Source organism: Chelonia mydas, chromosome 11, assembly GCF_015237465.2.
Source record: "Chelonia mydas isolate rCheMyd1 chromosome 11, rCheMyd1.pri.v2, whole genome shotgun sequence".
Taxonomy (NCBI): domain Eukaryota; kingdom Metazoa; phylum Chordata; order Testudines; family Cheloniidae; genus Chelonia; species Chelonia mydas.
Genome location: NC_051251.2, coordinates 30,835,598 through 30,860,406, shown reverse-complemented (window position 1 = coordinate 30,860,406; position 24,809 = coordinate 30,835,598). Strand labels below are relative to the sequence as shown.

Sequence of the window (24,809 nt, the reverse complement as noted above, 5' to 3'; positions counted from 1 at the left end):
AGTACTGGAGACTGGGTTTTAGCTGCACTTTAATGTGATATGACTATGTTTGGGAGGATACTTCTACTCTTTTTGTTTGAAAATAGAAATGAGGCTGTTTTCACTGTAGAAGAGAAAAAATAGATTTCTAGTGCACTCTAGTGGTGTCAGGCTCTCAGTACAAAACAATCATTGTTCATGTACTATATCGATTCCATGAATAAATTATTGAAGCCCTAAAAATCCTGGAGATTATAGATAATATATCTCTGCGTCTACCATATCTGTCTGTAGCCACAAGATTTCTGAAATATAAACTCCAAAAATGAGGTAAATTGCTCAGATGTTTCACTATTATCTTGACTGCTATGGGGTAATTTATCATGTCAGTTATCACTGAAGAGGCTTGTTAATGTAAAATTTTGTCTTTGGCGGGGGGAAAAGAGAAGTGCAAAAAAGATGGAATCTTCATTCTCAGAAATGTCACCCAATAGAAAATGCAAAGAGAAGCACAGAAATACCAATCAATGGGCCGTATCTTCAGATTTGTCGCCTGTCATAGAGCAAAGAGAATTACTACAACATAATGAAACCACTTTGTCCTAAACCATGATCTCCAGTAAAGGTGAAATTCACCATGGCTGAGGGACACCATATGAGGCCCTCTGCACCTCCTAGGAGTCACTGAGCTTGTGTGTCACAGCCCAACCATAGAAAGTAAGTTTAAATGAAGAGTGGCTGGTTAACACAGATATGTAAACATGCATTTGTGGTATAATTTGCTCTTGTAAAGTTCACATACCAGCCCACTGGCTTTAACAAGAGGAGCTTCCAGGTCTGGGTAGATGTTCTCCAGATACCACTTGAAGTTTTTACACTTAAGCTTCTTCCGCAGTTCTCTTTGTTGAGTCAAGTCTCCAACATCCAGGTTTTTCTGGATTAAGTGGTAACCATGTCCATAGAACAATTCTTTGTACTCATCTAACCAGACCTCTGCAACACGCGCCAAATTCCGCTCCACTGTTTTTATCCGGTCTTTAGGGAAGGAGTACGGGTTGTCATTCCTGAAAATATGTCCAACTCTGGAGCATGGGATGATCTCAATTTCTCCTCCACACATCCAGACCTGTCAAACAGAGTTTGATTAGATAAAAATATTGGGAAATGGTACCTTCTGGTATACAATAGATCTGATTTTTGAGAAGTGGCTTCAATTTTTGTAGGCACAATTTTGTGGGTGTAACCTGCACTTGTGTGTCGGTACAAATGAAGAGAGCCCAATGGGAAATGGTCTGTTGGGTGCACTGTGGAGCAGTATTACCCTAGGGGGAATCCTCTCAATCAGGTACAATCCCTTCAGAGCTCCCCAGGACACGGGGGCCACACCCACTCCACCAGCCATTAGGGAGAGGACCAGCGTATGCCTGTCTCACCAACTTCTAGGCTGGTGTGGAGGAGGCAAGCAGCCAAAGCCCTGCCTCTTCCTGACCCATTTAGAGAGGTTTGCCTAGCAGAGACTGTAGCTGGTGTATCTGGTCCCTGTTCTGGGATGAAAATGAAGGTGTCTTGGGCCTGCTTTGTCTCTGTATAACATCTGAGTATCTCTGCAATTCAAATACTTACATGCCTTAATGATAGTGTTTGCATGAGCAATTAATTGGTGGTATATGATAAACGCTTCTTGGGCTGATAAACCAGGAATTGAACCAGGGACCTCCCAAGATAAAATTGTGAACTGCTACAGCTTGAGCTGAAGAGCTGGCTGACTGTAACAACTCCTTTCCTTTGGGGGTCAGCACATAAGGGGATCTGTAACACACTCACCCATGAGTTATAGATGGAATTATTTTCAGGGGAAAAACTGTGGCCACAAAAATGGAGGTCAGGGAGAGGTCTTGTTAAAAATCAAGTCAAATGTATTATTCACACAGACTAACTTGAAAATACTGATAAACAATCCTCCAAGCATTGCTGAGTTGAACAATAATTCTACAGCTGGCTTATATTAGCAAAAAATCATAAATAAATGACGAGCATAGCTTGTGGCCCATGTTCCAGGCCAAAAAGGAAGTAATTTCCACAATAATCTTTGGAAAGGGGAGGAGAGCCTTGGGTTTCAAAGTTGTTCCCTTTTGCAACACACTCTACTTTTGACACAGGTGAATGCAAGAGTTACTGTTTAAATCAAGAGGGTTCAAAGTTCATCTTTAACCACTAGTAGAGGCCCTGATTCAGCAAAGCACTGAAGAATATGAATTGGGGCCTAAATGAGATTCAGAGATAATAGCATTTAAAGGCTACGAGGATTCAAATTGACAGAAAGAAACATTCAGTAACATTATTACTACTTAGGAAAGCAGCATACCTTGAATGAAATCTCCATATTTTCACCTCCCCAAACATCCAGTCCAGGATCATATGTTCCAAGTTCAAAAAAATACTTCTTATCAATAGAAAATAATCCACCTGCCATTACAGGACACCTATGAATGAACCACAGACCTTACATTGGTACTCTGTGGGACAATAAAAATGTACCTGCCACAGCACCCCTACACAGGAGTAGCCTGGAAATCAGGGACTCCCAGCTGTCCTGTGACAGGTGCTAAGTGTAACACCCTATGTTAATTTTCACTTACAGAAATGGAAACTAAAAGACACTAGATAGTTAATGAATAGAGAGCAAACAGATCCGTTTGAAGAAATGGAGAGACCCATTGGATATGAAAATAAGCAAAACTACACAGTTTAAAATCTGAAGTTAACCAAGTGGCAGTGAGAGCATCATGTGTTTTACCTTGCTGCAGATGGGCAAGCACGCTAACAAAATGGATACTAATGTTTAAAAAGCATGTGATGGAAAGTAAACATGAGGCAAAACTTTGGTTAGAAGAAAGTACAGTACGCTTTGGCAAAGTGGCTGAACAGAAGCTGAAAATTTTAATGAACCACTAAGGTAATTTTCTGATATAAGTTTTGTATGTCTGTCTGTCCAGTTTGGTGCCAGAGGAACTGAAATATCATCTTGGGTTCAAATTATAGATTAAATTTCTAGAGGGTGTTTTTCCTATTAGAGACTAGAGGCCAACTACTTTAATCAGTGGTGAAAAGTAGAGTCATGAGATAAGTAGCAAGGTAATACAAAAAGAATGGAGATAAACCGAAAAGGCCACCATACAGATTCGCATCCTGTGTAAACAACATTGTATAGGAGAGACAGTCACTAGAAAGATAGAAGGAATCAGAGACAAAGACCACTTACTCCGTATGGTACCTCCTAAAACAGTCTGGGCTGGATACTCCACATCACCCATTTAGTTCTGAACACAGTGAAGGGGGTTGAGGTGTAGCAACCAGTTATGACTCTCTGATCCCGCACTGTCCAGCTCACAAGTCAGAGCTGCTGGGAGCTGATCTAGTCTATTTGCTGGTGTGAGGTCCCTCTGTGTCCTTATGCTAGTGGGGGATTGGGTAGAGTGGAGGTCCATTCTACCATGCCCCTCATCACCTCTTAGTCCACTCTGCTGCAACCCTGATTCATCGCCTCCCTCCTCCTACACCAAAGGAAAAGTGAGTGGCACAAAGGGGACTTTGCTGGCTGAGGAATCCCACCTCCTAACTTCAAGTGCTGACAACAAACGCAACATGATTTATGGTGGATAGGTGCAAAGTCAGTCCAGTTCTTTTGATCTTAAGTGCACCTAATTGCAAAAGCTTGTGTGGCTTCTGACATAAAGGAACCATTTGCTGCTGCAGTGTGATTGTTCTAGTACATGATCTTTATCTCTGGCTATGTCAGTGCTGGAGTCCCTTGCCTGTTATATCGAAGCCCTTGAGGCCATGCAGCGTCCAGCAAAATATTTACGGCTCCTGGGATTTTGAGCAATGCCTGCTGTGCTCTCTGTGACTCAGATTGGCACACATCAGGTGGCGCAACTTCCTACACAACTTAATTGCACAGATTTTTCTGGATGTTGGCCTTTCTGTGCCCATTTATGTAAAAGGGGAACTTTTGGCCCCAAAAAGACCAGTTGTTTGAAGCTCTGATGAAAGAGCATTTCTGCTCACAAAGTGTTAATTTTATACTCTTACCTTATTATATCTGTTTCCTTGATTTTATCTTTCTCAATGACCTCTGGAGGAATCTGCCTCCATCCAAAATTCATTGGCCAGGTAAAAATCCCACGCTGAAAGTTATCCACTGTCATGTAACTAAATACAGAAAAAGAAAGCTATAATATCAAGTTTTTAAGCAGACTCATAATCAAAAGGAATAAGTGAAAATGAAATTGTCTATATAATTAAAGCAAAAACCTCAAAGATTTCTTCATGTATTTTCTTTGAGCACTAAACATTCATGATCTACCAAACAGTAAATGCAAACTGTGGTAACTGAGGTAGCTGTATGTATTTTAATATTTGTTCATGTACATTTTTTCTTTATTCTTTGAGTGAAATAATTTGTGAAAAGTAATTAGCAGGTTAAGTAGCTTGTCTTCCCATAATTAATATTTTTGATACCTGTGATTTGTAAGTGTTTTTTGTGAAAGCTGCTTGTATTATGATCTGGAAATACAATATGGCATACAATGAAATTACCTCATGTCCTTGTCACTGATTACTTCAATAACTGGGCACGCTACTTTCTTTCTATTTAAACGGACTCTTTCCAGAAGTGGTTCCAACCATCCTACATTACATTCCACATGAGAATCTAAGAATGTCAATACATCACCTAGAGGCAGAACCAAGAGGGGATTATTTCATTTCTGAGAATGAAATACGTTCAGTAAAGTCCACATCCAGCAACTACTGCCCCTAACAATAATGCTCTACTCCTATGAACCCACCTAGGAAGAGCCAAGTAGGGGCCCCATTCTGAACACATTTTGACCTCAATTATGATTTCCAGACAAGTTTTGCAAAGAGTGTTTGCCTGCTCACAAAATGCCACGTTCTGGCCAGCCCTGGTACAGGTGCATAAGCAGGTGGGGAATGTGTGCCAGGGAGGTAGCCAGAATCCAAGGGAAGGACGTGGTCCCTACTCTCTCCTAAAACCCTTGTAGATGCCAATCATCTGAGGTGAGTGGTAAGGGACAAAGAGGTGGCTGGAATATGCTCCATCTCTTAACTGGCAGAAAGAACTGGTCAGGTGCAGAAAGTGGAGCAAACTCCCCCTGCTGCTTTAGTGAGTGCTTCCCAGAAGCCTCTAGGAGGAATTCTTGCTAAGTGAGGTGTCATTTCTCCTGTGGGTTCCAACTGCAACATGTCCCCTCCACGCTTCCTCCAGAATGGGTATGAGCACTGGGACAGAATCTTGAACTCAAAGTGCACCTCCTAGTGGAAAAGGCAAAACTAGAATATAAGTCTGGAAAGGGGCAATCTTCCCTAACTCAATGCACAATGTAAGGGGGAAAATGCTTCCTGGGCAAAGTGGAAGAAAAGGTAGGACCATGACCCCAAACACACCTTCCCTTCAAACAGCCTCAGAAAAACATACACCCCTTTCTGCTTACCATCCAAACAAGTTCCCAGCCAACAAAACAATGAAAGCAAGCTTAAGACATACCAGACAAAATTGGCTGTTAGTAGAAAATTCAATATATGACATCATTGGTGCAGGGCAATGCAAACATTTTAATGACAAAATAATATGGGTCTATGAGCATCAAGAACTGACGCGAGGGAAAGACATATATTCTGCAAAAAGGATGTTAGAATTTCTAAAATACAGAGCCTCACAGTAACTCACTACAGCTGAAAGGAGCCAGCTTCTCAGCTGCTCAGTAAAATTGTTGTTTTACATCACAAATCCTTCTCAAATCCTTTATCTTATTACTGTCTAATTTAAAATCATCTGGTTACTTAGAGCTGGTAGAGAAAAAAGTCAAATTTATCCTGCAAATGTTGCCTTTATTTTCCAAATATGTGATGGGCTGAGTAGTACAATAAAGCAAGCTGCTCAAATACTGGCAAAATTCTTTGCCAAACAATGACAAAACTTGCCAAATAATATTGAGCTTTCTCTAATATTAGTTCAAGGTGCTATGATATACAGCACAGTAATAAAGGGTAACATTTTTGTAGTATAAATCTCCTATTCAGACAAGCCCAAAATGGCAAATAAAAATAACTCTTCTCTTACCTTTAGCAATCTCTGCCCCTGCTAGTCTGGCTCGTATTAAACCATGTCTTTCTTTGAGGTGAAGGAGCTGAACCTTTGGAAACTGTGACATGTATTTGTCCAAGCTGTCCTTGAGGTATTCTAAACAGGAGAGAAATTAGCAAATTCTTATAAATGATTGGCTTGTCTTGTTAAAGCCATAACAAAGCAGTGAAAAAAGTTCCCTCTCACTAAGTTTTAAACCATCTATGAAACACACTAGTTTTTTTTCACTTGGAGACATTCCCTTTGACTTAAATGAGCATTGGATTAGGCCCCTTAGCAGCACTGGTTCCTCCCTCCCCAAACTATTTGGAAGCATCTCTGTATGAATCATGTGTTTGTGCTCTATGGAGGTTTGGAACACTGCCAACTGGAAGGGACAGGGAAAAAATATGTATGCTATGGATGAGATTTTCGAAAGCTATCAGCATTAGCCAAACTCTGCTCCTATGCAGGTGAATGCAGGTAAAGCTCTCATTAATGTCAATGACAGCAGAATTAGTCTATTGCTACTCAGTTTGAAAATCCCAGCCTGTGTGACACTGGTCCCCTGCCAACCTCTGGCGTTCCCCATTGAAGCTTATACTTAACATTTCCTTTAGAACTTATAAAACCAGAATTTTCTCCTTTAAAACACCATAATTCCCATTAAAAAACTGGCTCTCAAGTTGGTTTTCATAGAGTGACTGTTTTTTTGCTGTGCTTTGCAAATTTTCTGTTAAATTCCAACAGCTAATATTAATTGCTACAGTTAAACAATCCATCTGGTCTTAAATTGAGTAAGGAATGCAGCATTGCTTGTCATTATTTCTCATGTGGCACTTTATATTTGTTTGACTTTGTTGTGGGAGTGGGTTTTATTGTACAAAATGCTCAGAATAAAATGTGAGAAAGAAAGATGCATGAGTTAGTAGCAATCCCAGGTGTGTGTGGGTTAAATATATTGGGCCAGATCTTTGCCTGAGTAAAGACAGAGTGAAATCTGAGAGAGAGAGAGAGAGCTTCAGTGAGAGTTTCTACAGTGGAGTTTGACACCTTCCTCTGAAGCATCTAGAGCTGGCCACTGTTGCAGACTAGGTATTGCACTAGATTGACCACTGAACTAATTCACTGTGGCAATTCCTGTTTATATAAGTTTGCCTGAGAAAGAGCCTTAGGATTTGGCTCCTGAATTTTACATGTCCTTTTTTGCTTTTCCAAAGGAAACAACTGTTTACATTTCAAAAGCCAACTCAAAATCTTGGCTTGAGTTTTTTAAACTTTGTGGACACACTAGAAGTTCTGCTTTTTCTGCCACTCCTAGAAATACAATACCACGTAAAACAGTTCTCATTACTTTACCGCTGCCCGTGACATTTCTATTGCAAGATGCTCCGTATTTTCATTATGCCACTGGCTGGTTAGTCCACACAAAGGAAAGTGCAAAAGTTAAGGGAAGTTTGCTAGAAAATAGTGTACAAATCTATTTATTTGCCCCAAAAATGCACGTCTATAACATTTATCTACTGAATTAAGTCCTTTCCGTCTCATCCTCCTTATGTCAGTTCTCTTTTTAGATTTTAAACTCTTTGGGACGGGGATCCTGTCTTTGTTTGTACAGCACCTAGCACAATTGGGCCCTGATCTGGATTTGGTACAGGGCTTGCCATGAGGACCTAACAATCTAAGAATTATCCCATTGTTCAATTATTCAAGGCTGAACTCTGTTGTGGAGCATTGAGAACCAAAGTATTAAAAAGCAGAGACTCAGTGGCATTGCAATTACTATGATTGTGCATGTAACTTGACTGTACATAAGTGCCTATTTAGATCAGAGGTGGGCAAACTATGGCCACCAGCCGGGAAGGCTAGCCCCCAGCCCCTCCCCTACTGTCTCCCCTCCCCTGCAGCCTCAGCTTGCCGTGCCGCCAGTGCTCTGGCCGCTGCTCCTGCCAGGTAGTGTGACTGTGTGGCTGGCTCTGGCCGGGCGGCGGTGCTGCGAGCTCCTGCTGCTTTGAGCAGCATGATGGGGGTGGGGGGATTGGTTAAGGGGCAGGGGGTCCTGGGGTACAGTCAGGGGACAGGGAGCAGGGGGTGGAGGAGGTTCTGGGGGGGGGTGATCAGGGGACAGGGAGCAGAGGGAGGTTGGATAGGCACAGGAGTCCCGGGGGGGCCTGTCAAGGGGCAGCAGCATGGATAGGGGTCGGGGCAGTCAGGGGACAGGGAGCAGGGGGGTTTGATAGAGAATGGGATCCCGGGGGGGTGGTTAGGGGCAGGGAATCCCAGGAGGGGGTGGTCAGGGGACACTGGATGCATCAGGGGTTCTGAGGGGGGCAGGGAGGGGATGGATAGGGGGCAGGGGCCAGGCTGTTTGGGGAGGCACAGCCTTCCCTACCCAGCCCTCCATACAGTTTTGCAACCCCGATGTGGCCCTCGGGCCAAAAAGTTTGCCCACCCCTGATTTAGATGCTTTCATACTGCACAATAGCTTAAGAGATGAAGAACAGTACTATATCTAGCTGAGATTCCAGGGCCACTGAAGTAGGCCAAATATAATTGAATTTGGCCAGGACTCTATGATTATCATTCCAACTGTCATGAAAGTGTTTTAGTATCTTGGGTCGGGGCGCTTATTTTACATCTCCTGTGAAAGATGGAGCCTCAAGCAACACAGTATTTGCAACACTGTGGGGCATTGGTTTCATATTCATTCAGAAGGAAGCATGCCATCTGCTGATTCGTCATATAATCCACTCTACTTCTTGGAAGTCTCTTATCCAAGCAGTACATTGGCCTCATCCTGGCTGGGGGAATCCATTCAAACTATGATTACAGCACAAGGTGTCATAGCTTCATGATTAAAACATGGGGGTAAGTTGAAATTAACGAAGAAATTATATTTCTTCTCCTATACAGAATTTAAATACAGAGAAGCAATTTGCTCTTTAGCCCTGGGACACATTCATTTCCTGAATTTAAAGGAAGCTTCACCTACCTTTTGTGCTGAAGTCATCCACCAGAATAATCTCTTTAATCAGGTGAGGAGGAGATCGATTGAGGACACTGTGTACGGAGCGTAGAAGAGTGGACCACACTTCATCCACAAAACACATGATAACCGTGGTAGTCGGAAGGTCATCGTGCACCAGTTGTTCTGAACACCTAAAATGTCAACAATACAAATGAACAGCATCCAGCAGGTGATGTTTTTAATGTACACGAGGCCAGAGGATTTAAACTTCTGTAAGTTTTGGTAAAACTTTGAAAGGCTGCTTGTTTTGCGTTTAGCTTGGAGATTTATAAGGTGGGTCGGTGGGGTGGATTGAAGTATTCTGAATAATAAAGATATAACACCAATAAGGAAATTCCAGTGATGCAAAGATGAGTGTTCAGGTGCATTGAATGATTTTTATAAGATATATATATATATATATATATATATAAAGCTACTTGTAGTGGGGGCAGTCTCAGCAGAGAGGCCAAGGATATCTTCTCTCTCACTCACATGCACGCACACACACTCACAGCCCTACTTCGTACCCACCTACAGAGTGCTATGCCTGTAGTAACACCTCACAGAGGCTGCATCTACTGCAAAGTAGCCACTGTTCAATTATCTCATTTTCACTAACAAACATCCTCTAAGCCCCTGATCCCCCAAATAAGCAGATACATAGTTTTGTTCACGGGACTGTTCCTATTGACTGCAATTGACTTCTCTTGTGAGCAAAGCTTCATATGTGCTTATGGGTTTTGCAGGATCAGGGCCTAAGAACAAGAATAATGTACTCATTATTACAGTGTTTGTTCCTAATGTTTTCTCTATTGCTCATGGTATTGTGTAGCTCATGCTGCCCTGTTTCTGGCATGTTTTTGTCTTATAGCTCAAGCTGCCTTATTGCTGGCATGCCTTCCTTTCTCTCTTGCTGTGTCTCTCCCCAGAGCACAGTCCCCAGCTGCTCATAAAGAAATGCAGTCTACAGCCTGAACTGGTATCACCACTTTTCTGTTTAAGGAACTGCTGCCTGGTCAGAACAAGCAGGGTGGGCGCAGTGTTCTTGCTGTTTCTCCCGAGTGTCAGTTTCTTGGCACTTGCACAATGCTGTACTGAACTGGAAGCGGAGAAAGACTGAGAGAAATTCTGAGGATTCACAGAGCCTCTGAATTCCTTGTTTCAGAGTAGCAGCCGTGTTAGTCTCTATTTGCAAAAAGAAAAGGAGTACTAGTGGCACCTTAAGGACTAACCAATTTATTTGAGCATTGAGTAGTGATAATCAAGGTGGGCTATTTCCAGCAGTTGACAAGAACGTCTGAGGAACGGTGGGGGGTAGTGATTATCACTACAAAAGGTTCTCTCCCCTTTCCCCCGCTCTCCTGCTGGTAATAGCTCACCTTAAGTGATCACTCTCCTTACAGTGTGTATGGTAACACCCATTGTTTCATGTTCTCTATGTATATAAATCTCCCCACTGTATTTTCCACTGAATGCATCTGATGAAGTGAGCTGTAGCTCACGAAAGCTTATGCTCAAATAAATTTGTTAGTCTCTAAGGTGCCACAAGTACTCCTTTTCCTTTTTCTGAATTCCTTAATATACCAAACTGCATGTAAATCAGCTGTATAGGAAAAAAAAAATCCAATGATACATGTAATGGTACAGGGAAATAATCACTTCCAAAAAGGACTGTTCATAGTACAGTAACAATACACAAAACATGCAGATGCAGAAGAAAACTTACCCAACGTAACTGTTTTGAGTGGACCAAAATGAATTAATCTTGAGGGCGCAAGGGGGTGAGATGATATTACAATATACGTAACCTCACATCACTGCAATTAAATCTGTACACACATAACACACACAAAACTATCTTTGAGGTTCCATTTCTCAAACAATCTCAGAATCTAAAACCATCAAGCATTTGCTGTCTTTTGTCAAAATATGTAGGCCTTTCCTTTTCACCTGAACTTCCTCCCCCGCCAGCTCAGCCTGTGAATGCTGAATGCTCATCAACAGAGGGTCTGAATGTAGCCTACTCGCCTAGCAAACAGGGAAAGATGAAAATCAGCAGATTTGAGGGAGTGATAAAATTTCTCCGATTTCTATGAATTTGTCATCTTATTCCATTACAGTCAAAATGTGATGGCTGGGTCAAGTCTGGGTCTTCAGTGCTTGAACAAAAGGTCGATGAGCAGCTTTTCTCATCTTCCATTTGCAATTCAACTACTGCTTTGATATGTGCCTTAAGGGGACATTCACTCCCTAAGCTCTGGTATCTTCAAGTGGATCTTGAGGAGTACAGAGTATTTTACTGACAAACTCCTCTTCCCAGAATTATATTATTTTTTGCCTAGAATACCTTAGCATTATTGGGGCTTGCTTGCTCTCTATTGATAAAGTGTAGCCTGACAAAGGTTTGATCTGTTTTCCTCCAGGGTAGGCCTCTTACATGTAGGACGAGCAACTAACCCACCTGCTAATTGAGAATACTACAGGAATAATGCTTTTCTTGGGGAACATAAAACAAAGAGCACCATTTGTTTTTATACTTTCCCTTTAAAAACAAGCAGGCACCAGAGCACTCTATGCCAAAATAATTTTGAAAAGTCATATTTTTTCTTATATTTGGAAATATAAGACATCAAATTATACTTTTATTGGCTCAGATACGGCTCACATATCTGCATATCTCAGAGAGAAAGTGAAGTGTGGACCATAAAAAAGAAGTATTTGCAGAGCCTATATGTATCTCGCTAATTGCATGTGCAGTTTTGATTTCTTTTCTAGCACTGGCTTTACAAAAAATCCAGATCAGCCCCCCTAGCATTCCTTTAAGCATATCTTTCCTCCCCCTTTATAGCACGAGAATGATTTTGTAATAGACTTACAGGGGGTTCATCTTAGGACACCAGTCATCACTGGATCAGCCAGAAGGAAATATTGATATTTGCTATGTTTTAGTTGGAAACCATCAACACATTGGCCCATGGCAATGACACAGCTTGCTGCAGTGTAGCAGGTTTTGGACTGGAAGTGAGTTCAGGACTCTCAAACTGGAAAACACTTACTGAATGTACCACAGGAGAGGCATTTATCATAGGGCGAGAAGAGAGAATTTGCAATCCTTCCCTGCTCTTAAAAAACTTTGTGGGCGCCCCATCATCTCAGGCATTGGCACCCTGACAACGGGATTGTCTGGCTATGTAGACTCCCTCCTCAGGCCCTACGCTACCAGCACTCCCAGCTACCTTCGAGACACCACTGACTTCCTGAGGAAACTACAATCCATCGGTGATCTTCCTGATAACACCATCCTGGCCACTATGGATGTAGAAGCCCTCTACACCAACATTCCACACAAAGATGGACTACAAGCCATCAAGAACACTATCCCTGATAATGTCACGGCTAACCTGGTGGCTGAACTTTGTGACTTTGTCCTTACCCATAACTACTTTACATTTGGGGACAATGTATACCTTCAGATCACAGGCACTGCTATGGGTACCTGCATGGCCCCACAGTATGCCAACATTTTTATGGCTGATTTAGAACAACGCTTCCTCAGCTCTCGTCCCCTAATGCCCCTACTCTACTTGCGCTATATTGATGACATCTTCATCATCTGGACCCATGGAAAAGAAGCCCTTGAGGAATTCCATCATGATTTCAACAATTTCCATCCCACCATCAACCTCAGCCTGGTCCAGTCCACACAAGAGATCCACTTCCTGGACACTACAGTGCTAATAAACGATGGTCACATAAACACCACCCTATACCGGAAACCTACTGACCGCTATTCCTACCTACATGCCTCCAGCTTTCACCCAGACCACACCACACGATCCATCGTCTACAGCCAAGCTCTGCGATACAACCGCATTTGCTCCAACCCCTCAGACAGAGACAAACACCTACAAGATCTCTATCAAGCATTCTTACAACTACAATACCCACCTGCGGAAGTGAAGAAACAGATTGATAGAGCCAGAAGAGTTCCCAGAAGTCACCTACTACAGGACAGGCCTAACAAAGAAAATAACAGAACGCCACTAGCCGTCACCTTCAGCCCCCAACTAAAACCCCTCCAACGCATTATTAAGGATCTACAACCTATCCTGAAGGATGACCCAACACACTCACAAATCTTGGGAGACAGGCCAGTCCTTGCCTACAGACAGCCCCCCAACCTGAAGCAAATACTCACCAGCAACCACATACCACACAACAGAACCACTAACCCAGGAACCTATCCTTGCAACAAAGCCCGTTGCCAACTGTGCCCACATATCTATTCAGGGAACACCGTCACAGGGCCTAATAACATCAGCCACACTATCAGAGGCTCGTTCACCTGCACATCCACCAATGTGATATGCCATCATGTGCCAGCAATGCCCCTCTGCCATGTACATTGATCAAACTGGACAGTCTCTACGTAAAAGAATAAATGGACACAAATCAGATGTCAAGAATTATAACATTCATAAACCAGTCGGAGAACACTTCAATCTCTCTGGTCACGTGATCACAGACATGAAAGTTGCTATATTACAACAAAAAAACTTCCCCCCTCCCCCGACGTTCTTGTTAAACCCTGGATTTGTGCTGGAAATGGCCCAACTTGATTATCATACACATTTTAAGGAGAGTGATCACTTTAGATAAGCTATTACCAGCAGGAGAGTGGGGTGGAGGGAGGTATTTTTTCATGCTTTGTGTGTATATAAAAAGATCTTCTACACTTTCCACAGTATGCATCCGATGAAGTGAGCTGTAGCTCACGAAAACTTATGCTCAAATAAATTAGTTAGTCTCCAAGGTGCCACAAGTACTCCTTTTCTTTTTGCGAATACAGACTAACACGGCTGTTACTCTGAAATGTGACATGTATGATTTTGTTGGTGACCTCAGCGGAGGCAGAAGGTAGACGCTGAGAGTGAAAGCTTTCACTATAAAGAGAGGGATTTAAGGGGCAAAAAAGTAGCCCTACAACGAAGACACAAGCAAGACTCAATGGACTGAGGATGGTGGTAATAGGAGAGTAACATATAAAAAGGAATATTAAATCCATGTTTAAACTACTTAATTTTATTATCACTAGTCCAGATCTCTGGGTCTTCTTCTAACCTCTGAGGGAGCACAAAGCATCTAGAAAGTAGTGGGGGATTCCTCTAGCAAAGATGAATCTGTGGATGATGCAACAGCTCCTAAGGACTTAAAGTAGCCCTTAGGCGCAACCTTAAATTAAGGAATGGCACCAGTGTCTCTTTTTTCTTGCCTCAAGGAAAAGGGATAAGTTCCCTGCGCAGGGACCGCTGGGTCCATTGTTCCTTCTATTGATACACATTTAAAGAAGCTTAATTTCAAAATTTCCCTCAGCTAGTGTATGCATACATGACAACTAAATGAAAGGAGCCAAATGATGTTGCTTAAAGGTGGGACTTTCAAAAGTGCTCAGCGTTGGCCTGACTCTGCTTTCCTTGAAGTCAGCTCACCATTGACTTAGATAGCAACAGAGAGAAGCCAACTGTGAACACTTTTGAACAACTCACCTTAAATGACATTGTAAATCAACATGGCTGCAAGGTCTGACACCCTAGTAATAAGTCTCTGCATTTCCATGAGGGTGACCTGCGTCTGCTTCCTAGCTCGGGGTAACATTTTCTAAAGTGTCTAAGTGAGTTAGAAGCCTAAGGCCTGGTCTACACTACAGGGTTAGGTCGAATTTAGCCGTGTTAGGTCAATTTAAAAATGACTGCATCCACACAACCAACCCCGTTCCATAAACCTAAAGGGCTCTTAAAATCAACTGCTGTACTCCTCCCCGATGAGGATATAGCGCTAAAATTGACCTTACTGGATCGAATTTGGGGTAGTGCAGATGCAAATCGACGGTATTGGTCTCCAGGAGCTATCCCAGAGTGCTCCATCGTGACCGCTCTGGACAGCACTTTCAACTCCGATGCACTAGCCAGGTACACAGAAAAAGCCATGGGAACTTTTGAATTTCCTGTTTGGTCAGTGTGGCGAACTCAGCAGCACTCAACAGCATGGGTGACGATGCAGTCCCCTCGAATCATAGAGCGTAGAATGTTTCTACGCTCCGCCTATCATCTCTGTCCCTGAGGTTATCGCAGATCAGAAGGCGAAAAAAAAGCACTCGCGATGACATGTTTTCCAAGCTCATGCAGTCCTCCCGCACTGACAAGGCACAGCGTAACGCATGGAGACGTTCAGTGGCAGAGGCCGGAAACTAATTAAGTGAGCGCAACGAGTGGGGGCAGGACGCGATGCTGAGGCTAATGGGGGAGGAAACAGACATGATGAAGTGTCTGTTGCGGGAGCAAATGGACATGATGAAGCATCTGTTGGAGCTGCAGGAAAGCCAACAAGAGCACAGACCCCCGCTGCATCCACTGTATAACCGCCTACCCTCCTCCCCATGTTCCATAGCCTCCTCACCCAGACACCCAAGAACGCGGAGGGAGAGGCCACTCCACTCCAGAGGATGGCCCAAGCAACAGAAGGCTGTCGTTCAAACAGTTTGATTTTTAGTGTGGCTACAATAAGCAATGTGGCCTTGTCCTTCCCTCCTCCCCCACCCCACCCGGGCTACCTTGTCTGTTATCTCATTTTTTTAATTAATAAAGAAAGAATGCATGGTTTCAAAACAATAGTTACTTTATTTCGAAGGGAGCAGGGTGGTTGGCTTACAGGGAATTAAAATCAACAAAGGGGGCGGGTTTGCATCAAGGAGAAACACACACAACTGTCACACCGAAGCCTGGCCAATCATGAAACTGGTTTTCAAAGCCTCTCTGATGTGCAGCGTGCCTTGCTGTGCTCTTCTAATCGCCCTCGTGTCTGGCTGCTCAAAATCGGACGCTAGGCAATTTGCCTTAACCTTCCACCCCGCCATAAATGTCTTCCCCTTACTCTCACAGATCTTTTTGAGCACACAGCAAGCAGCAATAACAATGGGAATGTTGGTTGCGCTGAGGTCTGACCTAGTCAGCAAACAGCGCCAGTGAGTTTTTAAACGTCCAAAGGCACATTCTACCACCATTCTGCACTTGCTCAGCCTATAGTTGAAATGCTCCTTACTACTGTCCAGGCTTCATGAGCCATGGGAACAAGGGGTAGGCTGGGGTAGATGCGACCGTGCAGTGCTGCCGGCTGGGAGAGCAGCCTGAGGCAGAAGCCTCCAGCTCGCATGATATTCCAGGCAGGACTGAATCTCCATGAGACGAAACTTAAAGAAGAGAATGACCTGGAGTCTCTGGCTCCCATTCGGTGCTCTAAGAGGAGAATAGCCATGTCTGTCGAGGCACCCCTGATTGACCTCACTGAGGTCTGCCAGGAGCACCTAAGAGACGTATGACGGCTATCGGTCCTACTGCACTGTTTGCCGCGAAGGCAAGGAGCTGCTGCTGTGTAGCAATGCAGTACTGCGTCTGCCAGCAGCGCCCAGGAGACGTACGGTGACGGTGAGCTGATCGGGCTCCATGCTTGCCATGGTATGGCGTCTGCATGGGTAACCCAGGAAAAAAGGCGCGAGACGATTGTCTGCCGTTGCTTTCATGGAGGAAGGGGGGGGGGCCTGATGACATGTACCCAAAACCACCTGTGACGATGTTTTTGCCCCATCAGGCATTGGGAGCTTAACCCAGTATTCCAATGGGCAGCAGAGACTGTGGGAACTGTGGGATAGCTACCCACAGTGCACTGCTCTGTAAGTCGATGCTAGCCACGGTAGTGAGGACACACTCCACCAACTTAATGCGCTTAGCATGGACATACGCAATCGACTGTATAAAATCGGTTTCTAAAAATTGACTTCTATAAAATCGACCTAATTTCGTAGTGTAGACATACCCTAAGACGCACTGAAAGTCAGTAGGCTCTAGCAGCCTAAGTCACTTGGGCACTTCTGAAAATGTTACCTCAGTTCTCTTGATTCATGAGTTTGAGAGTACAATGGAGTCAGAGCATGCAATTCACACTGACAAGAGTGTCTAGTGACACCTCCAGATGATTAAAGACTGGTGCCCTAAAATGTCGTCTTTTGCTGCTAGAATGGTGGCTGAGATGCATGACTTTGCTAGCATGTATACCTGGTTGCCAAGATGCAGAGTGGAATGTAGGAAATGATGCTCTTCTACCAAGCGAGGTTGTTTTGGGTTGGGCATGCTCAGGATCAAATCCAGGTTAATGACAAAGCCCACGTAAATAGCTGTGCACAGAGGGACTACAATGGTAGTTAGGGGAAGGGGATTGGAATCCTACCCACCAAGTTCAGAGAAGATGGAGACCAGTTATGCAGTCCTTCCATGACCCCTGTGTACAGTAGCATCCATTGTCTGCTAGCCAACTCCCACAAATGGGTTTTGTCCAGTACTTCATTTGCAAATCCACTGGCCATCCCACTGTGTGTATTCCAGATCTCTCTTTGCATGGATTCTTGGGATCTTTTCCATTCCTGTGCTGGTCCCACTATACTTGGGGCCTCCAGTGTACTTCTGCACCTGGGTGGATTTGGTCCTCAGTGAGTTTTTATTTTTATTGTGTTAAGGGCTAGAAAAACAAAAGTCACTGATGGAACAAATTCCTAACGCCTACCTGGTTACTGGGGTTCAGTTCATTAGCTTAGTACTGAGGAATGGCTTAAAAGGGAAGCTGAGGTGTAAATGGGAAAGATTAGGAGATCTCAGAGAAATTTTATCAAACAGATTCTCTAATACATTCATTGCACTGCGAGCTGGTTGAAAAATGGGCATGCAGTATTGCTTCCTTGTCAATGGACAGTGAGCAAAGAATTTGGATTGGTTCTGGCTGATGTGGATTGATAAAAAGGCATCCACTTAAGTGGTTATGGATTTGTAATTAGCAACTGGCCTATCCCAGTTGGTATACACTTTTGCGCTTGGTTGCATCTTCTTTTTCCACCCAAATTATTATCCCAACATCAGACACCACTGGTTAAAAAGCATTGCAGAGTATGTTGATGGGAAATTTTAACTTAGGAACCACATACTCCATGAGTTAAACACAGAGGAAATCTTTGCTCTCTAGAAATGGAAAAAGCTACCAGCAAAATATTCCAGCCAACTTTCCATGTAGCCAAGTATGGTTTTTGTTATCTTTTCAGATACCATACTAAGCTGTAATATCAGATGGGCAGTTTGCCTAGGTGCTATGTTGCCTACAACACTCCCATGTTTGGCCATGGTGTTTTCTGTGATAACAAGGTAGATGCCCATTTTCTAGCCTTACTGGGAGCTCTGACTCATCAACTAAGTATCTTATAGTTCTATAAAATACCTGTTACATGCACTGATACTACCGGAAGGAGAATATCCTGATTTTGGTCTCTGTGGGTCTTTTGTTTCCTTCAGGTGACACTTCACAATTATTTCAAGACAAAACTTTGTTCTATGAAACATGAGTGTTGCCTCTTTGCTCTTTATGTTTGCCTCATATCACTTGTAGTTTCCCTGCCTTGCTGTGCTTCATAGAATACAGAGTGAAAAACAATCATAGTTTTTTCCGATGTCTCATCACTTCAAAGGTACGTTACACATTGTAGCAATTTATCTTTGATCATGGAGCCAACTTCAGAAGTGATGTGTAAAGTGCTGTAAGTAGCACTCGGGAGGAGTAGTGAATCCTGCTATAAATGCATGCAACTGCTACTGAAATCAGTGAGCACATGAAGTTGCAGCAGGCTAGAGCTCAGGGAGTCTAAATGTAATGCAGTTTTACTTCTGGGGGAATTCTGCACCTAAAATTTTACACCAAAAAGTTAAAAATTCTGTGCACAATATTTTAAAATTCTGCAAAATTCTTCATATTTTATTTGTCAAAATAACACAATATAATCATGCCAGTTTCAATTATTTTGGTAATTTATTTCAGAATACCTTTTAGCAAGTATATCTGTAACAATACAGAAAACAAAAAAGATTCAGGAAATGCTTTTTGACAAATAGATTCCTTACGAGGCATATTAATACGGGACTTTGTATTGTAGTTTAAATGAATTATTACTCAGAAACATATTTCCTGCACCCCTCAGAAGCAGTGCAAAGGTTTAGGGGAGTCGGGGTAATGAAGGAGCTGAGGGAGAGGGAAGTAATTGCTGGGAAGGAGCCTGGGAGTGAACCTGGGGTCTTGGGAGTCGGGCAGAGAAGGGGTCTTGGGAGTGGGGCAGAGAAGTATAGCACAGGTTTTTTGGGTTTTTTTTTGGGGGGAGGGATGGATTGTTAGGGAGTTGGGGAGCCTCCCTCATGTAGACCCTGGCTGACCCCTACCCTCTCCCAATCAGTCAGGCACATCTGTCCTGTCCCCGTGTATCCCTGCACCCCCATTCAGCCAGGCATATATGCACATGTCCCCATGTGGCCGTGTACCCCACTTCCCTCTGTCCCTATGTATCCCTGTACCCTCACTCAGCCAAGCATAGCTGTCCCTGTCCCCATGTGGCCCTGTATCCCCACACGCATTCATCCCCAGGCTCAATATTGTCACCCCACTAGCTCCTGTGCCCCTGCCCCAGTCCGTCCCCCTGCTAGCCCTTCTGAACCCCAGTATGTGTGACACCTCCAGCAGCCCTGTGGGCAGGGAATTGTGAGGAAAGCAGCCTTTGCCCCCTCCCTCTCTACAGTGGGCTGCTCCAGCCTATGAGCCAGCAGCCCTCTCTTCTGGTGCTCATCAGCCCCGGTGGGCAGAAGGTATAATTGCAGCTTCCCTTCGCCTCACCATCAGAATCAATTATTCCGCAGGGGGGAAAAATCTGCAAAGAATGTTAATTCTCCACTTGTGCAGTGGCACAGAATTCCCCCAGGAGAATAAAATGTAATGTACAATAACCAAGAGATTAGGAGAGAAGGTTGCAGTGAGAAAAGCAGCTAATAGGGAGATGTAAAAAAGTATGCAGCAGATTAAATTCAGTCCCCAACTTTAACTTGCACCTTCTTCCAGGTCCTCTATGTGTACATTACAATTCACTAAGTCAGAGTCCCTTAGACTCAATTAGACTCTATCAAACCTACTGACCAGTAAAGTAACTTACACATCACCTCTGTATTTGGACCATGGACTTTTGCATCTGGAGCACAAAAATGAAATTTACAGGAGCATCTGCAAATTTCAAGGAAATGTTCGGTTTCACTGCCAACAATTTTAAAAACAAAAATCTACATTTTCGCACTGTGCAGGCATTTAAACCTGAAATGCACAAACTTCTGTCTTTCAGAACTGCCCTTGGCTATAACCAAGAAAGTGAGCGCCAAGGGGTCCTTCACTAGACTGAGTGCCACTCAGCGGTCATTTAGATTAATCCCTAGGCAAGGGTGCATTACCTAGTGGATATCTCAAACAATATGTCAAGTAGAGTATGTACACTGCTATTTAATAATCCTACTAGTTTAGCACTTACATATTAGTTTTCATCTTCAAAGCATAGTAGACATATCAGCCAACTAATCCTTATAAGACACTTGTAATAGCTGAGTATAAAATATTACCTCCATCATATATGTTGGGAAACTGAGGAAAATAAAAAGATCAGACAGGGAGGCAATATCAGAACAAGGATGAGCCCTCATGAGCTACCAGTTACCAGTCCTGTGCTTAGACCAATTATGTGACAGAATTCACTTGAGAATCAAACATCCATATGCCAGATGTATTCGATTTTGCTTATGATGCCCTTAAATGCTGGATATTACACCAGATAAACTGGGTAAAATGTTCCAATGTGCTCAAGTCCTATTTTTAAAAGTGACTTAAGCACAGTGAAAGTCAACAGGATTTATGTTTCTATGTGCCTAAGTCTCTTTTAAAAATAGGATAGAGGCTACTAACTCCCTTAGGTGCCTCTGAAAATTTTATCTACAGTGTGATTGGTCCATTAGCTGAAAATATAGAGATATTTTATTGATACTTTTCATGGGGCTAATAGTGCACTGCAGTTTTGAAAGAGCACTTGACTATTTGAAGTCATGGGACGTTTATATAAAAGTTAAAAGCATTCCAGAAAGCACAACATGATCAAATCCTTTTGATCAATACATAGTTCAAACTTGTCTAAGATAATTTATGCAGGGGGAAACAGATCTTACCCAGCAGGCCTTGTATCCTCAATGGCTCGGTCTACAGGGATCAAATCACTCAGATAGACATTGAAGTTTCCTTCCTTCCATCTACTTTTTGCTTCTTCTTGCTTATCATCAGGGACTGCAGCAGGATGTCCAAATTGACCGGGAGCTTTGGGATCTCTTGGGGAAAGTGTTACATCAATTGTTAAGACTTTGTGCATCCCAGTGTCCCTTGTAAAATGGACTGTATAGCTGCTTCGATTTATTTTCCTTAATTGCTCCTTATCAGCTAACCTGACATAAACTTTTGTTAGCTCTGGCCCTTCAGTCAAAATTGCTTTCTTAGTTAGACCATTAAGCTCAGCAGTCTTGGTTACAGAGTTCACGTTAGGGGCATCCTCACTTTTGTTGCTAATAACTTGCTGTTCTTTTCTCGTTTTCAATCTCATTGTAAAATTTCTTTTAGAATCAGCTACAAGATTCTGGGTTGCTGGGATGTTGATTTTTAACCCCTCTTTACTAATAATGACAAACTGATTTTCAGAGAAAGTTAGTTTCTTTTCATGAGCAGCTTTTGTTTTGTCTTCTTTTGGCAGCTTTCCCAGTCCTGTTAGCTTTGTGGACAATCCCTTTTTCTCAGCACTGTTTGCAGCAGCCAGTTTGCTGACAGGTACATCCAAACTCCTGTTTGCTTTGTGTTCGGTGCCATCTATTGCTTTCACCCCAATCCTGTTTTGCTGTATAGGAATGATTTGCCCAGGAATTGGCAAATCTGGTACTGGGGGTTTGTTCTGAGGTGCCTTGGGATTTGCCTCCGTTTGCAATTCCTGTTTTAATCGAGCCAAAGGGATTTTCGCTGTAATCCCAATTTTTAAATTGCCCTCAATACCCTTTGATGCCTTAGTTACAGGTTGGTTCTCTTTCTGTGCAACTTTGTTTCTTACAGTAGCTGTGCTGTGTGTTAATTTGACTACTGATCTCCCTGTTGCTGTAGGTAATGGGGTCTGCTGAAGCCTTTTGGGAACAGTTTGCTTTGTTCTCAGCAAGTCTGTGGAGTTTACAGCTTTTACATGCTTTTTTCTCTCTTTCTTTTCCATGGGAACAGAGGGATAGGGGCTCAGCAGTTTCAGTGAGAATGTCCCAAATGGAACAATCATTTTCTTATAGGCCATGCTTCTCTTTTCTGTCGGTTTTGGTGTTCTCTTTTCATTCTGTTTGTCTATTTCATTTTCAGCCTCTACCATTTTCTCTTCTATATTTCTATATTTCTCCTTGCTAAATCTCCCCCTTTCAAAGCCTTTCGGGGGAGGTTTTGGTTCCCTTCTGGAGCCTTCAGGGGTCTTCTCTAGGTTTCGCCAAACTTTGAACCTTTCCCTTTCCCTCCTGATCATCTCATCTTTCAGAACCTTGGTGTTGATCTCACTGAATGAAAGCTTGAGAGCTGCCATGTCAAAGATCAACCAAATGACAGAAGCAACAAATATAAACGCGAGAGCTCTCCCACTACCTCGGAAAAGCTTCCGGATCTTGTTCATCTTTAAAAGTTTGTTTTTCTTCTTTATTGCGCTTGCCCCCCTGGGCCTCTTACCTTAGCGAGCCAGCAGTCCCCGCTCCCTGGAACACGTCTGACTAGTGATCCAGGGGAAACCTCAGATCCTGCTGCCTGTCAGTCTTTGCCTGCGTGGCATTTTACAGCGGAGCATCTGCGTCTCCTCAGCTTTTCATGATTAATCCAGCAGCATTTCATTTAATCTACAGTAAACACAGGCGTTAGGTCACTGAAGAAACGACAAATACAAGTTCCACGTCATATTCCCATTGCTTTTCTTGTTTAACTATTATACATGTTGCCCCAAGAGAAGGGAAAGGTTGCAGATCAGATGTTTTTTCTCTCCACCCAGCTCTCATTCCTCCTGCTGTAACTCAACACCTCCTCACATAAGGAAACTACTTCAGTCCATTACCCAGAAAACTTTTTGTGCAGCTCTTACCTTCCGAGTTCTTCTGTATATTAACCATTTATACAGCAACCTATCCAGAGGCAATACTTTAGTTCCAGTTTCGTTACACTTTCTTAGAGTATTAAAAGTTAACCCTTCATTAACTCTTCTTGTCTAAGGTAATGTTAATACCGCACTGGCTGACCTTAAGTAAATAATAAATTAAAAGGACATTTTATCTCCAGTGTAACTCTAAATCAATGGATAAATATAGCTCAGTGTCTCATTTAGATAATGTAGCAAAAATTCAGCATCTGACCACTGTCTATCTTCATTAGGAATAGATAACAAAAGGATAATAATTAGAAGTACAGCTGCAGTGTTTTAGTGAGTATTTGTATTTCTCCTGCTTCACTACAGAAGGCAGATATACTTGAAGTAAATGGATTAGCTTAAAACTTGGAAACTACTGTTCATATACTTGAATTGTGGGGTGTAGCAAGCTGCAGGGTGAAGAAAGCTGCTCTATATAGGGTCAAGGGAAGTGAAGGGCAAAAAAAATGGACATACACTTTCAGCAGAATGAGCCAAATTTTCCCTGTCCCTGCACAAAGATGCAAACGGGGAAAACAAAGACAAAGGCTCTACAGTTTTCATACCACTGAAAACCCATCACAGTGTGGGGGAAAAGCTAGTGGTCGCTGAGGGGGCTGGGCATGTGTCCACTAACTTCAGACTGGTCAAGGATCCATAGATCTCAGGACATCTATGCATTGTGCCTTCCTCTCCATGCTGTGTCCAATGCTGTCACTGTACCGTAGCATAGCTCACACCACAGCCAGTGTGCCTCGCTAGCTGCCACTAGCTTCCACCCTAGGACTGTACTCTCCCAGGCCCTTCAGCCAGACTAGGGGTGAGGGTAAAGTAGGAGGTGCAGTGCTGTGGTTTACACCAGCATTAACTTTCCGTTCTGAACAGCATAAATATTGGTGAATTCACTGCCAGGTTCCCAAGGAAGCAAGTCATGCAAAGAAGCTGCTCTGTAGGTCTACTCACCCTGGAGACTATCCCGTAATATCCCAGGAACTCCCCACTCCACAGCACTGTCCATTAACACCCGTATAGCACCATAAATGTACATTACACTTTACGGTGCAGAAGATGGATTCACTGCCCCAAAGAGCCTATGATCAAAGGCTCAATTCAGGAAAGCATCCGTGTAGATGAGGAAAAACACTGCTGCACATGCCGAATCAGAATCTAAATTAAAAAGAGAACAAAGGAGGAGATGACAACACCGGGAGAGGCAACTGTTCACCTTTTGTTGCTAGATTTGGCTAGATTTAACATATTTAGCATACATTTGCTCTTCTTTGCAGTACATATTAGAGGAGCGCATTTGGCTGTTTGTTCCTATTTCACAATACCAACATCAGTTACAGGGAGGCAACCTCACGGAAATCAATAGGGCTTAATGAGGTGGAATGAAAGCAGAATTTGTCCCTTGGAGTTCTGCGCCATGACAGGGTCTTGATTTGGTACGGTATAGTTCTATAAGGAAAAAGCCGAAAGGAGCGGAGGAGCATTTAAAGTTCTTTAACTGTAGACATGGGAACATATGCTTTAAAAATGGCTTTTTT

General features: G+C 43.1%; 1 protein-coding gene across 3 annotated transcripts in view; it reads right to left on the bottom strand.

The window, feature by feature from the left end:
- Positions 1 to 24,429, bottom strand: part of GALNT5 (polypeptide N-acetylgalactosaminyltransferase 5) — a 53,312-nt gene extending 28,883 nt beyond the window's left edge. Inside the window, exons 1-8 of one of the 3 annotated variants that reach the window (XM_043524958.1) lie at positions 24,226 to 24,429; positions 21,254 to 22,981; positions 9,120 to 9,286; positions 6,125 to 6,244; positions 4,579 to 4,714; positions 4,072 to 4,191; positions 2,345 to 2,462; positions 782 to 1,105 (exon numbers count right to left, since the gene is read on the bottom strand). In XM_043524958.1, the coding sequence (XP_043380893.1) occupies positions 782 to 1,105; positions 2,345 to 2,462; positions 4,072 to 4,191; positions 4,579 to 4,714; positions 6,125 to 6,244; positions 9,120 to 9,286; positions 21,254 to 22,764 (2,496 nt within the window). In that variant the 5' untranslated portion in view covers positions 22,765 to 22,981; positions 24,226 to 24,429. Of the gene's footprint in view, positions 1 to 781; positions 1,106 to 2,344; positions 2,463 to 4,071; positions 4,192 to 4,578; positions 4,715 to 6,124; positions 6,245 to 9,119; positions 9,287 to 21,253; positions 23,211 to 24,225 lie in introns of those variants that run through there. The other 2 variants (XR_006284762.1, XM_007056672.4) reach the window with 2 other exon arrangements.
- Positions 24,430 to 24,809: the final 380 nt, after the last annotated feature.